Below are 14,870 nucleotides of genomic sequence, written 5' to 3' on the forward strand. Positions count from 1 at the left end.
GGGCATATGTGACTTTAATATAGTTGCATTGCTATGTGCAAAAGGCAGCCAGGTATTGAGGTAAGCCAAGGAGGTTATATTTAACCTCCTTGGGTAAGCTAAGACATGTTTCACCTGGATTCCAAACATTACAAACTCCTTTTGGATTCTTAAACAGACTTTACTTTCTTTACCTTTAGTCAACTAAATCAATCGGGTCATTGGACATCTTGAGTCAGGAGTTAATGAGCCTGATGTACACTTAATTAGGTCCTGAATAGACTTTGCTTTGTTGATTCTTAGTTGCTAGGCAACAACCCCGCCCCGCCTATTCAAGGTAGATTTCTATTGACAGCATGGGACAGGGCCTATTTTTCTTGGGGCACGTATGCAAATACAGGGAGGTGTGGTGCAGCATTCAGGCAATGTTGTCTGTTGGTCTTTTCAGTTAGCAACCTTCTTGGGTGGCTGTCCATCTGTGGTCCACGATAGAAAGTGATCTCTCTGGATGGTGAACTGAACAGGTGAGAGTGATTTAAGCATCCACTTTTACACCTGTAAGTACAGTATTACAGAGTGTTCTGGAGCATGCTTGTAGGTCAGAGTATTATGTTACAATTGCTGTTTTTTTCTACCCGAGTGACACTCCTGTACACATGTTGCTTGCAGGTAGTGCGGGAACAGTTACAACTGATGGTACTTATAATGGGGAGCTGTTTTAAAACCTTTTGATGCCTTGTTTTTCTGTTGCCAAATTGTTAGGAAAACCTGTTGACCTAATTATGCACAGGTTGCTTGTCCATAAATACAAATTTACATCTTGCTGAGTCACCCGATACAAGTGTCTAAGACCTGTGAAAGTCTTTCTGTACTTCACTAGGTAACTGTTTAAAACCACAAGGGAGCATTTGAGATCAAACAAAACCATGTTCCCCTGATTCAGTTCCCTGTTTTCCCAATAATGCTGAAAACAAAAAGACATTGAAAAAGTAGTTGTTTGCACCTCTGTGTATTGTGGCTACACAAATATTAACTTAGCCTATAAAAACACCATAGCAGTTAGAAGACACTAGTAAGCAGGTGATACTAGTAGTAACATGAATGGCCTGCTACATGTACAAAGATGTGTATATTATAATATTGTTTTGACCTCCAGGTGATTTTTCAACAGCCAGTTGAAGTGATGAATTATGAAGAGCCCATTCGCCAAGCAATTGTCTATTTTTCTGGCAGGGCATTATACAGTGTAAAACTAAAAGCAGTTATTGGTACCATCAACAGTATAGTCATGCTGATTTAAGAATGTGTGTGGATCAATGGATAAACCGCCTTTCATGTGTGAAACCAGCTTACATATCTAACTTTAATTCTGTACTGAATCCTGCATATTAAATTCCATACGTTTCATCAGATTACATTGTCACCAAGACAACAAAGCTGAACAAAACCTGTTGCCCAACTTGGGATCTGATTGACATTTAACAAACAGGATATGCCTGTACACCAAATCATGTGCATAGTTCTTTTTTTTGCTTCTGGGTTCAGTCCTTTCACATAAACTTCAGAATTTGTCAATTTGTGTTTCAACCAGATCTACAAATCTGTAATTTATCTACAAAGATGTAATTTATCCAACATTTGGCAGTTACCATCAAGATATAAAAGGGTTTACAAACAATGCCCTTATGCATAACTGCTGTTTCTATGTGTCACAAAGTCTTCAATACTTAACAGCAGTAAACTATTGTGTATTTTAGATACATTTTTTTTTATCACATACAAACAATATGGACCTCTTTATCCGAAGGTCAACAGTAGTGTAGACTGTAAATAATAGATGACATAATTGGGGCACAATGGTTGCTGTGACATCATCTTCAAACAGTAGATCATTTGAATGATATCCACATTGTATATAGCATAGAAGTCTTTTAAGGGCCTGGCTTAGATTCATCCTCTTCTTACAATTTCTGTCCTTCAGAATTTGCCTCAGTGATTGTAGAGGACGGTGAGTATCCTCAACAAGATGGAGGTGACTGCAGAGATGAGGAGTGCGCTCATGAAGGGTCGCATGACGGCCCTCCCACCTGACAAGTCTAACATCGTACGCATCTTTATGAGCTCCACTTTTGCAGGTTGGTCTAAAATTCCTTTGTTAAATCAGGAATCGTACTTGCAAGATCTGTGTTTTATTTTCGAGGGGAAATGTTTCAGGAACATGCGAATTTGCTCATTTTCAAATATTAGGTACTGAAAGTATTCAAGATTTTATGTATTTTTAGTGTTCACCTGTTTTCCCTCTAGGCTAGACTGTTGTTTTTTTTCACTGCAAGTCCCTGATATGATACATTGGGGGTTTAGAAATGCATGTTGTCTGCAAGTTTTATCATGAAAGACACAAGCCTGTCATATGCATGTAAACCCTGCAAAAATATCTTGCTGGTTACCAAACTACTGTAAATCCATTTAATATTGCGGTTGGTAATTTTAGCGTTTTGGGGGAAAGGGAGTAGTTCACTGCATTTAATTTTAACTGAGCGAACAAACATCACTGTCTCAAATGTTAGCGATCAAGTATTTGGGATTATGAAATTATAGCGGTTGACTAGTGACCATTAAATTAGCTAAAATTAAGTCACCGTTAAAAAATCAAGAATTACAGTAACCCTTGCTTTAATGATGTGCTTGAGGCACCTCCTCAAACTGGAGACCCCCATTTACCTAGGCCTGAAATGTTTCTTGCTTGGTTTCCCACAGACATGGCGAAGGAGCGCAACATCCTCCTGCAGAAGGCGTACCCGGAGCTGCGGGAGTTCTGTCAGAAGCAGGGGCTGGACTTCCAGGTCATGGACATGCGCTGGGGCGTACGGGACGAGGTCGTTGCTGATCACATGACCTGCGCCCTGTGTCTGATGGAGATTGACACCTGCAAGAGACTGTCCGTTGGACCCAACTTTGTGGTGAGATTTCAGATATTCTAAAATCTAGTGCTGTTAAGAAATAAGGGTCTTCTGATTTCAAACTGCATATCAGATGTAGTTCTTGTCTTAGCTCTATATGTTCCTTTACATTTTGAGAAGGCCTAGGAAAATCAATGTTGTGATTCCGATTTTGACATAACTTTTTCTGTTATATGATAACATGATTGACGAGCGTATGTTGGAAAACAAATCCACAATACGTTTTTATCACTCAGATGTCTCACTCCGACTAGGGTGGGCAGGTTTTTCTTGGTCTGAGGTATCCAGAAACACAAGATTTTTTTTCCTAGGCCTGAGGAAAATTAAGTCGAAAATCATGAATAAATTGATTACATTTATGTCCCCTCTCCAGGCATTCCTTGGCAACAGGTACGGCTACCGTCCCATTCCCGCAAAGATTGAAGCAGAAGAGCTTGACATTCTCCTGAAGAAGGCCATCGAATTAGACATGGACACCACCGTCATCAAGGAATGGTACCTCCAAGACGACAATGCTGTCCCAGCAGTCTGTTTACTACAGCCAATCACCAGCAAGTTTAAATACTACACGGACATGGAGCCAGCCAATGAGAGCCTGCGGCAGAAAGACAAGGACGGGTGGTATCAGGTGACGGTTCAGTTGGAAAATATCCTCCGCACAGCTGTGAAGGCAGCTCACAAGGAAGGACTCGTCACTGAGGAGGCGCAACACAAGTACATCAAGTCAGGTAATTTGTTTGTGCAGGTTTGATTGGCTAGAATATACAGAACAGAAGAAACAATTTTACTCCCCTTTTTGGCAACACCACAGGTCAGAGGGGCAAGGTGCGGACCTGGATTTAGTTGAAAGTATTCTAAAATTCCTTGACAATGTGTGCATTAGTCTAGGTGCCATCCAGCTGAGTTTACCTGGTCAGGCTCCTTTAGTGGGAGGGCGGAGCAAGATGGCACCCAGACACGTGTGCATTCCTAGTTGAGTTATATTTTGGATACAATGCCAGGTTACGGTGTTTGCAAAGAGTATGGACAATTTTACAGCTTTATATCCATTGTCAATATAATGCATTAAGCTTTTTTTGTTGTTGTTTTTATTAGTGACTGAAACTGAGATTAATAGAGGCATAATGCAGTCAGCTGATGCCAACCAGCGAGCTGTCATCTTCATGCGGAACCTGCATAACATCGAAAAGCACGTCGGTGCGGATGCAGTCAATGCCTACCTGGACCTGATGGACAAAGAAAAGCTGAATGAGGAATCACAGAGACTATTGGAGGACCTAAAGGGGAAACTGCCTTCTAAACTGAAGAATGTTCACCAGTATGAAGTAGAGTGGACCGACAAGGGGGTTAACGAAGACATAGAAAGTCATGCTTCGTATCTGGAACAGTTTAGCGATGACTTTGTAGCCGACCTAAAAACAATGATCTTCAAGAGCTTGCAGAGCGAGAATGAAGAAGAACAGAATGATGATTGGTTTTTGACAGAAGTGATCTCACACGCACGTTTCTGCCAGGCTAAGTGTGAAAGTTTCTGTGGAAGACAGGAGATATTTGATGCCGTGTATACATACATGAAGGACACAGCCAAGGTCAACCATCAACCGTTCGTGATCCACGGAGCCTCTGGTACTGGGAAGTCGTCTATCATGGCCATGCTGGCACAGAACGCTGCACAGACGTGTGGAGAAGACCTGGTGACTATCATTCGTTTCCTGGGCACGTCACCACACAGCACCCTCATCCACCCTGTTCTACAGAGCCTATGTCTACAGATATGTGAAGTCTACGGCATCGAGTCGCCTGCCGAAAGGGTTCTCAACAACTTCGCCGAAATCGTCCAGTATCTGTCCACGCTTTTGGACAAGGTGTCCGAGAAGGACCGGCCCCTTCTCATCCTCCTGGACTCCTTGGACCAGCTGTCGTCTGTGGACCGAGCCTACAGCCTGACCTGGCTTCCCAAATCCCTCCCACCGAACGTCCACATCGTGGTCTCCACCTTGCCTGATGAGTTTGATCTTTTGAAGACTCTGAATCGCACAATACGCAGCGACAAAAGCTACATCCAGGTGCCCACACTGTCAGAACAGGTGGGAGGGGAGATTCTAGACACGTGGCTTGCTCAGGTCCAGCGATGTCTCACCGACAAACAGAGGGAGGTCATCTTGTCTGCGTTTTCACATTGTCGGCAGCCGTTGTTTCTCAAGCTGGCATTTGACGAAGCTCGAGGATGGAAGTCGTACACGCCAGAATCAGAACTACGGGTCGCCCAGTCAGCGAGGGCAGCCATCAATCTGCTGTATGAGAGACTGGAGGTTCAGCACGGAACCATCTTTGTGTCACACACACTGGGGTACATCGCTGCTGCAAGGTAAGAATTGGCATCAACCTTCTTTTGTCTGCAGGTTTTAAACACACCCATCTGTTGAAAGAACGCTCTTCTTCAGATTGGCACTGAAACTGTCCTTTTGTTACTTCTAGGAATGGAATAGCAGAACATGAGCTAGAGGATGTCCTTTCTCTGGACGACGAAGTGTTGGACGACGTGTACCAGTACTGGTCTCCTCCCAACAAGGACCTGGTGCGCATCCCTCCACTCATCGTCACCCGCCTCAAGTACGACATCATGGAGTACCTCGCCGAGAGACAGGCAGACGGGAAGAGAGTCCTGCAGCTGTTTCACAGGTACAGTACTTGTTGTATCTTCTCATGCCAGATCAGCCATCACCAACCAATCGCGTCACAGCCTACGGTCAAGAGGTAACATGATTGGCTGGTAACTTTCCCACTAATCATGATTGGCTAACGGCTGGCCAATGCTAAAGTAGCAAGAAGGAAAGATCACAGGTTTTTATTTTATGCCAGGTTAATTGCAATGATGGCAATCTCTTCTGTTGTACTTTCCACAGACAGTTCATAGAGTGTGCTCAGGAACGCTACCTAGCGGGAGACGACAGAAAAGCACGTCACCACGTCCTGGCCGACTTCTTCCTCGGCACGTGGAGCAACGGTCGCAAGAAGGAGATTACCATGGACGTCAATGGGAAGAAGGAGTACTACAACGCCGACCGTAACGTCGTCCCTCAGCCCATGAAGTACGACGACAACGTCTTCAACCGGCGCAAACTGAACGAGGTGACCTTTCACCTTCTCCATGCAGGCAGGATGGACGACATCTTTGAACACACTCTGGGTAAGGATTAGTGATGTGTAAATATAGAATACAACACGGGGTATTCCGTATCACCCAAGGTACCTACCAGTCTGACCGCAGGAAGATCGCCCGTAGGCCGGGGACGATCTGACCCGTGGGAGGGCAGGGACCGAGGGTGATGCGGAATACAACGTGTTGTATTTTATCTGTGTCATACCCACCTGAGAAAACACACATTTCAATGCGGAATGCGCCAGAAGTTGAGGAAGTTTAACAACATTGATTCCAACCCCCGAATCTGGTTTTCGAATTTTCGACGGCGGCGCAACCGGCATGCTCGAAACGCATTCTAAATATTCTATGGAAGCCTGTGTGATACAACTTTGAACCCCGTATGATACGGAAAATTATCACACGGTCCAGAACACCCGTATAAAACATTTTCGTGGCCCAATTATGACATAATGCCTCATATCTCTTCTATGCCATCTTGTTTCAAACAGTTTCAACAAATTGTCAGCCCTTCTGTTTGAATGGCCACTCAGAAGAGTATGCATTCACTTCACTTTTATTCAATGAGCCAAATATGCCAAATGCTATAAGCCATTTAATTCTATTAAAGAAAGAAAATTAGCCAGAAAGTTACAATAATACTTCTGACAATATCTAACAAATGAAAACTGCACAGAGTTGCTTCATTGAGTTTTATTGGTGTCGAGAGTCACCCTTGTCATTTTCTTTTCTCTATAGGTAATCTTAACTTTATGAACAACATGATCGATGCCTTCAGTGTCAAGGACCTGATAGAAGATTACAACATGGTGCTTCAGGTGCAGGATAACCTAGAAATCAGGCTTCTCAGGGATGCAATTAGGCTCATCAAACCCACTCTGGAGTTCAAAGGTACCTGTTTCTTTTATGCTTGTTCCAATTTTTCCAATTTTCTGTTTCAAGTTTTTGTCAAGACTACATGTATCTCGAAGAATTAACTGAATTTTTGAACTGTTGCTTAATAGATTCTGAGCCAAATCTGATGGGAGTTGTTGGGCGTTCAAGTTTGAATATTCCTTAAGTTATATACATGTATGGTAAATTTTAGTCTTAGTTTTAGGTACCTTTGTTTAGTTTGTGTTTGTTATGACAATTTGCTTAAATACAATGTCATGTATATCATTAGCATGGTATGCCATATTTTTCAATACCATTAAATGCATGCTTCTTTAGTATCCAAATGATAGTATGTTTATAATTTAGTACATGTTAATGTTATCGGCAATTACTGTAAATGCTGGATTTTTGGTTGCATTTGGATGTTTGTTGTATTTTCATTTGATTCTGCCTTTTTAACATAGATCTTATGAATATTTAATGTTTTTCTGTTGTAGTTGCAATCATGATCAATGGTATTCAAGGTCAACTTCTTTAACTGCAATCACAGTTTGTAGGTGGTGTGGTGTTGGCTTCGCTGTGCTGTGCTGCACTTCTGTGTTCTGGAAACCTCACTTTTTAACATCTCGGAAAATCATCCGTTTTGTTTTCATTTCCAGTCTAATTTGTAACAAACATTACATGTAGAAACTCTATGGTGGTGCCCTTTGACCCCAACAGGTGGCGTGCCCAGCTATCTGGCATTAGAGCTGATTGGACGACTTGTGCCCTTCGAACGTCAATCCCGACAGGCCGTAGACAGCCTCCTGGAGCAGTCGCGGGCGTGGTGCAAGAAATTTTGCGACCGCGTGACGCGGCGTCCGTTCATGTTGCCTCACAGCCCTTCCATTTACCCACCAGGTATATGATTGGTTCTAAACCCATACGGATACTAACAATGGAAGTTTTCTCCCTAGGCGGATACACCAATCCCTTGGCCGCAGAGTTGATTGGTCGCTTGGACTGGCTGAGTGACCAATCCCAGCACATTGGGCCCCTCATGTCCCAGTGCAGGGCCTGGTGCACACGATGGTGTGACAGGGACCGAGAACCCCGACTGGTACCCCAGGGTGCTATAGCTCGCACAGGCCAGCTAGCCAACCAATCACCGCAATGTTCCTGTTGCACGCGATGGTCTGACGGGGAACGAGACCCGTCCGTGATAACCCAGGGTTCTAGCTTCCCACCACCAGGTACTCCCGACTGTCCTCTCCCTTAGGTGTCTCTATAACCTCTAACCCCAAAACGCATGTTGTTTTTGTTGTCCTTACTCGAAGCCTTTGAACGAGATGCTGTCAACAGCCTGTCTGCTGAGCTGGTCGGTCGTCTGTCCTCGTATAGTTCTGACTCTGTCAGGATTAGCCAGTTACTGAGCCAGTGTCTGTCCTGGTGTAGCGCCAACTGTGTTGCTAGGGGGGCGCCCTCGTTCGTACCACATGGTTCAAGCTTCCCACCACCAGGTACCCCTCCTTCACACCTCTGTGTTTTCTTTCAAAGCCTTCTCACAAAAGGGTTCCATCGTGAACGTGCTGCCGGCAGAGCTCATTGGCAGACTGTCCTTATTCGGCAAGCGTTTTGAGCGGATAGCGACGTTGGTGACGCAGTGCATGTGGTGGTGTCAGGACCATTGTGTGTCTAACGGTGACCTGATGTTTGTTACAAGGGGCACGGGCTTCCCTCCCCCAGGTACTTAACTGCTGTTTGGCTTCAAGGCTGCACGGCCAAACTTGAATCTATGGATGACATTGGTGCATTCTTTGCTTTTGGCTAACTTGACCCCAAAATCTATAAGCAGCTTTGCTACTTGACCTTGTGATTAGTTGAATTATGACAAGTAATGTCACAATGCAAGAAATCAGTTTGAGCCCTTCACAAAACTACTTCTAGATGAAAGAATGTCAAAATTGTCATAAGTCCTAAAATGTTGCAAAGAATGTCATATTTGGGGTCCCTATAAGATGTCATCCATAAAATCAAGTTAATGCAGCCTTTTTAAACATTTGGTGCCATTCACAAAGACATTGATGAATTAAAACTGCAAAAGCACTCAGGGAATATTGACTCAGCTCTTTCTTGCAATTCCAAGGGCTTGTCTTTAGACATTTGACATAAATGTGATACACCACAGTTGAATGATTTAATATCATATAAAACTGACATAATGCATCACCAGGCTTTATGAATGACCATTTTATTGCCAAATTACTGCCAAATTTGATCCAAACAGAAGCAAACTCCAAATCCCCCCAGCAATCATGATCTGCAGCATTCACTGTGGCGTCCATTCTTCTGTGCAAATTAATTAACAGTCACTACTTACAACATCATCACTTCCTGGGGAAAAATCCTCGAAAACATTGCATCTCCCTCTACACTGTCATTAAGAGCTCTTGTCACATTTATTCATACTTTCCCAAATCAAGTTCCTGTTTCCATATTTTATTTTTCCTATTCAATCTTCTTAGAGACTTGAAGCATGCTTTGTGTGATACAACTGTGTCTTGTATGTTCTGTCATTTACACAACGTAATGGGGGACTCAACTCCAGAGGCGAGTGTTCTGGTTCTCCAGATAATATTTTTCTGATTATCCCAAAACATGTTGGCAATTCGACTAGACAGCAGTTGCAATATACAGCCTCAAACTGCTTCTGCGGTTGATTCCCCCTTTAAGAAGCACCATCACTGAATGTCTTTTTAGTTGGTACAAATCAATTTCAATTGATATACTTCTTTGTACACATGATCTCATAATTTGTGATCTACCTTCCTCATACTTTGGGATCTATATCAGATCATTCCATCAGATTGTTCAACTTTAAGTCTCATTTTAACATTCACAACATTGATACACTGTCTAATTAACTTTCTCTTGCAAGTTGAAGACTTGCGTCCAATCAGTGACTAACTTGAACCTCTTTAAATCCTCCTGCCCTGTGATCTTTGTACATGTGTATAGCCATCAGGTCTAATTCTGTGGAACCCTGCATGTTCTGCTAATTGTCAAAATACGCTACTCTGTTTTTATTTAGCAATGCTTTTTGTGTATGATTCTGCATGTTGCTTGTAATGTCTAGCAATAAACTGCTATGCTTATGAATTGTAATATTCTTATTATGCATATAAATCAATGAATGTGCAATGCATGATATCTGGGACCAAGCAAAATGCAGCAGCTAAAACGAGAATTTAAAAATGTACATGGAGATGGATCAGTTAAACTGCACGAGATACATGCACATGTGGAAGAAAATAAATTTTTGTAGAGCCAAACAATTTGACTATAAGTTTAACCATTAAAGAGTCATTGATTATTTGATTAAGGCTAAAACTGCTATCATTATAGTTGTCAGAACTTCATAGTTTGTTATTGGATAAAAAGAAAACCAGGTTATAATTATTTTCAGAAAAAGTGTACTGACTATACATTACCTTCCACTAACAGGTGGTCCCCTGCGGACGACCCTGGCCCATCACCGAGACGGCATCACGTCCATCGCCATGACTCCAGACGGAGGCTACATGATGACCGCTGCACGAGACTGTACCATCCGCATCTACGAGAACGAGTCGGACGTCATGGAACTGGAAAGAACACTGACGGGACACACAGGTGCTCAAGAAAATCTTCATATTTGTCAAGAACTAGAAGTATATATTTTGGCTAGACCAATGGGGCAGAGCCCTTCTTTAACTTGTTATTTGTCAGCACATGTAGCAGATAATCATAACAGTAAATCACAAAGTAGTCTCTTTATGTTACAGCCGCGATAGAGGTCCTGGCTGCAGCCCCCAACAACGAGCTGCTAGTGTCCGGCTCACTGGACAACACCATAAGGGTGTGGAACCTGGAGACAGGGCGGCTGGTCATCACCATGGAGGAGGACCACGCCCACTACCAGCAACACGCCCTGCTGACCACTACCATGGACTCCCGCAAGGTGGTGTCACCTGCTGGGAAAGTGGTGAGTGGGAGAAAGCAGTACTACCATTGTATTATCAACTTTGCTGTTGATGATAAACATAATGTCCCGTAATACCAAAGATGTCAGATTTAAGACTCCAGAGCTATAGACATTCAAGTAACTTGTCTTGCTTTGGATTTCAGGTTAATGTCTGGGACATAGAGTCTGGCAAGCTGCAGTTCACCTTGAAGGGGCATGAGGGAGCTGTTTCCTGCCTGGCAGTTTCCTATAACGACTTTGATGACAGCCAGTACATCATCACAGGAGCAGAAGACAACACCATCAAGATGTGGAGCACAGAGACAGGCGAACTGAAAAACACCTTCTCACACCACACAGATCACCTGACCTGTCTCAAGGTCACCCAGGATGGAAGAATTGTTTCCGGGTCAAAGGACACAACACTTTCTGTCATAGATATTGAGAACAGGGAGGTGGTTCACAGGTTAGAAGGGCACTCCCATCCTGTGTACTCTCTAGCCATCACTTCAGATGGTAAATATGCAATATCCGGGTCCGACAAGGTGGTGAAACTGTGGAACTTATCGAAGGGAAAAGAGGTCCACCATTTGCAGGGGCACTACGGCATTGTGGACTGTGTTGGCGTCACCAGCGACAACAAGGTCATCGTGTCCGGAGCTCAGGACGAACACCTCAACGTCTGGGACTTCGAGAGTGGTCAGCTCGTCCAGACACTGGACGGACAAGCGGCAAAAATCAACGCGATGGAGGTGACAGGTTACATCGTCGTGACGGCGTCCACAGACTCGTACTACACCAAGGTTTGGGACGTCGAACAGAGCAAGATGAAGATGTCCACTCCGAGGTTCATCGACAAGTACGGCATTGTGGGTGTGACGAGTGACGCAGGGTACGTGGTGTACAAACGGGAGGGCAGCGAGAATGAGGTGAACGTGTGGAACTCAAAAGATGGCAAAGACATCCGAACTATCACTGACAAGGATGGTAAGCGGTCATGTTCTCATTGTTTAGACTTGTATGCACTACTTCTGTAACATTTTCTGAACACCACATTCTCTTAGACTACCTGATGATATGATATTACATTTATGTGAAATGCAATTTAACCAATCTTTAAATTGTAGACTGCCTGATATTATATTACATTTATGCAAAGTGTAATTCAACCAATCTTTAAATTCTAGCTGTAAGTCATCAACTTGCAACAGTTCATATTTTGTAGAAGCGGTATTGTGCTTGTAAGGAAAGTTGAAAATTCTGTGTTTTTATAGGCTCTATAACCTACCTGAGGATCACTCAGGACAACAACTGTGTGGTGACTGGAGACGAGGCAGGTTTCATCAAGCTGTGGAACCTGAACACGGGCCAGTTGATACGGCAGCTGGACAAGGCTTCAGGTGGCATCAGGTGCTTCTGGATCACGCGCATGGACAGGTGTGTACCTGAGAAAGAAACCTGTTACCAGTTTGTAGTCTATTATTAATGAATATTGCTGGACAGGTGCAAAATGTGATTGGTCACTTTCCTTTTGATGTCAGAGCGGGTTATATCATTATTCTGTTAGATTAGTACGATTAACCATTTACTGTTATCTTTCTTTGATTAAGGTGCTTTGTTTACAATGCCCAAGAAATAAATTACACTTCGCAAGTCAGCATTTATTTTTCTTCATAGGTACCTGGTAGCAGTCACAGACGACAACTCCGTGTCAGCCTGGGATATCGACTCCATGATGCTTCTATGGACCCGCAAGCCGAACTGTGAGGGGAAAATCACCTGTGTTACCATGACAGACGACAGGAAATACACCGCAATTGGCACGGACGACAAGCAAATTTTGGTCTTCGACAACAAGCTGGACAAAGCTGCGTACATTCTGGTCGGCCATCAGAGCCCGCTGACATGTTTGAGTGTCAGCCATAACCAGAAGTTGTTGGCCTCAGGGTCTTCAGGTGAAACCATGAGGGTGTGGGACCTCGGCACGGGGAGACTCGTACACGAACTGTACGCAAAGTCACCCGTGTTTAAAGGGATCGTGTGTCTGTCGTTTAGTTACGATGACAAATACCTGCTGACGGGGGGTCACGACAGGTCACTCAAGATGTGGGACCTCGAAACAGGTAGGATATTATTTCAGTCATTTAAATACATTTTGGGCCACAATTCTTTTTGATTGAAGCTTTGACTAAGAACATTTAAGATGTGTTTGGTAGAAAAGAGGCTGAAACATGCTAATTTTACATGATGAACAGTTTTTGAGCATTGCCTGCATATACTCGTCTGATGAAAATTCATGTTCTCCTTGTCCTCAGGAAAAATGGTGACTGCCCAGTACGTCTATGCAACAATCACCAACATAGTGGCCAACCGTGACGATATCGTCCTGACCACGAAACTTGGCTACGTCATCATCGAAGACATCCTGCTTCCCTCGCCGCGTCCCCCAGAACCCGAGGAAACCCCGTTCAGTGGACAGTCTGACTTGGATGAAGCCGTTCAACCTGTTTTTAAAGTCAGGGCACGCCAGATGAAGAAGAGATCTCACTTCTGTCACATTCTGTAAGATCTGGACAATAGTTCCAGAAGTAGAGAGATTGGATATAGTGACAATATTTTTGAATGTCATATTTCATCATCTTTATATACAACTTGGGAAATAAGAACAAGTGCATAGATAGCTAAAATGATATCGTATTGTGCAATTTATCCTATAGAAAAATCATCTTTGTGAAAAGTTGTCCCAATATCTTTGATTGTCAACAAATGGTGTTAACCTATACAAATGAATTTAAGCCACATTGAGATTTTATGTGTTTACTGGATGAATCATGTTTTTAAAAAAGTCAGGGATTTTTTAATATCTACAGGGAAAAGAAGCAAGCTCTTTTCATGGATCTATATGTTGGGTATCAAATATTACCATTCTTATGTAGTATTTTATTACAAGCAACGCTTGTATGTACAGAAATGTAAAAGTTACATAATGTTATGTACATGCACATGTATGCAAAAATAGAAATACATCTTGCAATAACTTTCACCTCATACTATGCAAATGGAGCTGGGTTCAGCTAGACATCACTGAAGAAGATTTAGAATAGTATCTCTGTCAACTTTGTGGTAAAATGTGTTTAGTTATCAAGATTTTGAAAATATTGTCACTTTAGACAACTTGTCACTTTAGACAAGAATTCATAGTAGTTTACTATTTTTGATTAAATCATAGGGTGGCAGCTTTTGTGAAAGAGAGAAAGGAGGAATATTTTGTAAATATTGAACAATTTGAACTCTTGTAAATATCTGTTAAGGATTTGCAATGATTTGTAATAATTATTGTAGTTCAAGTTTGCTCAGGTGCAATATTTGTTCGTCTTGTGCAACTGTCGTAAAAAAAAAAATTGTAGTCATATCAGCTTTGAGAATGTGTCCATCAATAGTGTCCAAATCAAGCAAAAATATTTCCAACCTGATTATGATTTTATATTTTTCAATGGAATGGCTGAGAAATATCTATGCATCCTTGTGAAAAGGAGATGTGAATTGCAAATAATTTGCAGTAGCTTTATCACTGATTTTATCTCTTTGAAGATGCAGGGCGTGTTACAAAAATTGCAAGATTTGTAATGCAAATGATTAGAAAAGTAATAAAATGAGGCTTCTGTCCATCTCTCTCTCATGAATGGTTTCTTCTATTGTCAATGGTAAAGAAAATGGTAATTCTTAAGTAGCAGTAACAGATAATAAGGGCCCATAGCAAATGCAAATAGAGTAACATAGATTGACAGGTCAAAGATATCATCGAGCTATCTTTGTTCCTTATACAATGAAATTAAGTAACAGTTGGGTATCTCCATTGAGTTTAAGTTTACATGTAAAAAAAGTCATGCTGATATTGAAGAAGAAGAAC

The 14,870-nt window shown here is 42.5% G+C and overlaps 1 protein-coding gene across 5 annotated transcripts; it reads left to right on the forward strand.

Moving 5' to 3' along the window:
* Window positions 1–44: 44 nt before the first annotated feature.
* On the forward strand, window positions 45–13,535 carry LOC136435425 (NACHT domain- and WD repeat-containing protein 1-like). Of its 5 annotated transcripts, XM_066428907.1 has the most exons (16): window positions 45–60; window positions 428–503; window positions 1,961–2,114; window positions 2,737–2,939; window positions 3,313–3,667; window positions 4,035–5,307; window positions 5,418–5,621; window positions 5,846–6,129; window positions 6,841–6,993; window positions 7,935–8,210; window positions 10,462–10,629; window positions 10,782–10,981; window positions 11,125–11,947; window positions 12,235–12,397; window positions 12,638–13,083; window positions 13,276–13,535. In XM_066428907.1, the coding sequence occupies exons 3-16, from the start codon at window positions 2,006–2,008 to the stop codon at window positions 13,524–13,526; spliced, it is 4,908 nt and encodes a 1,635-aa protein (XP_066285004.1). In that variant the 5' UTR covers window positions 45–60; window positions 428–503; window positions 1,961–2,005; the 3' UTR covers window positions 13,527–13,535. The 5 variants fall into 5 exon arrangements, with proteins under 5 accessions (XP_066285004.1, XP_066285007.1, XP_066285005.1 ...); XM_066428910.1 differs by lacking the exons at window positions 45–60; window positions 7,935–8,210 and adding an exon at window positions 7,699–7,878 and having other exon boundaries at window positions 215–503; XM_066428908.1 differs by lacking the exons at window positions 45–60; window positions 7,935–8,210 and adding an exon at window positions 8,515–8,703 and having other exon boundaries at window positions 215–503.
* Window positions 13,536–14,870: the final 1,335 nt, after the last annotated feature.

This window comes from Branchiostoma lanceolatum, chromosome 5 (assembly GCF_035083965.1).
Source record: "Branchiostoma lanceolatum isolate klBraLanc5 chromosome 5, klBraLanc5.hap2, whole genome shotgun sequence".
Taxonomy (NCBI): Eukaryota; Metazoa; Chordata; class Leptocardii; order Amphioxiformes; family Branchiostomatidae; genus Branchiostoma; species Branchiostoma lanceolatum.

What these genes read in the sequence shown, in the direction of transcription:
- LOC136435425 (XM_066428907.1), top strand. Translation starts at nt 2,006, where the DNA reads ATGGAGGTGACTGCAGAGATGAGGAGTGCGCTCATGAAGGGTCGCATG. An exon ending in TATGAGCTCCACTTTTGCAG is followed by an intron (nt 2,115 to 2,736) that starts GTTGGTCTAAAA and finishes GGTTTCCCACAG; the next exon opens with ACATGGCGAAGGAGCGCAAC. An exon ending in GATGTGGGACCTCGAAACAG is followed by an intron (nt 13,084 to 13,275) that starts GTAGGATATTAT and finishes CCTTGTCCTCAG; the next exon opens with GAAAAATGGTGACTGCCCAG.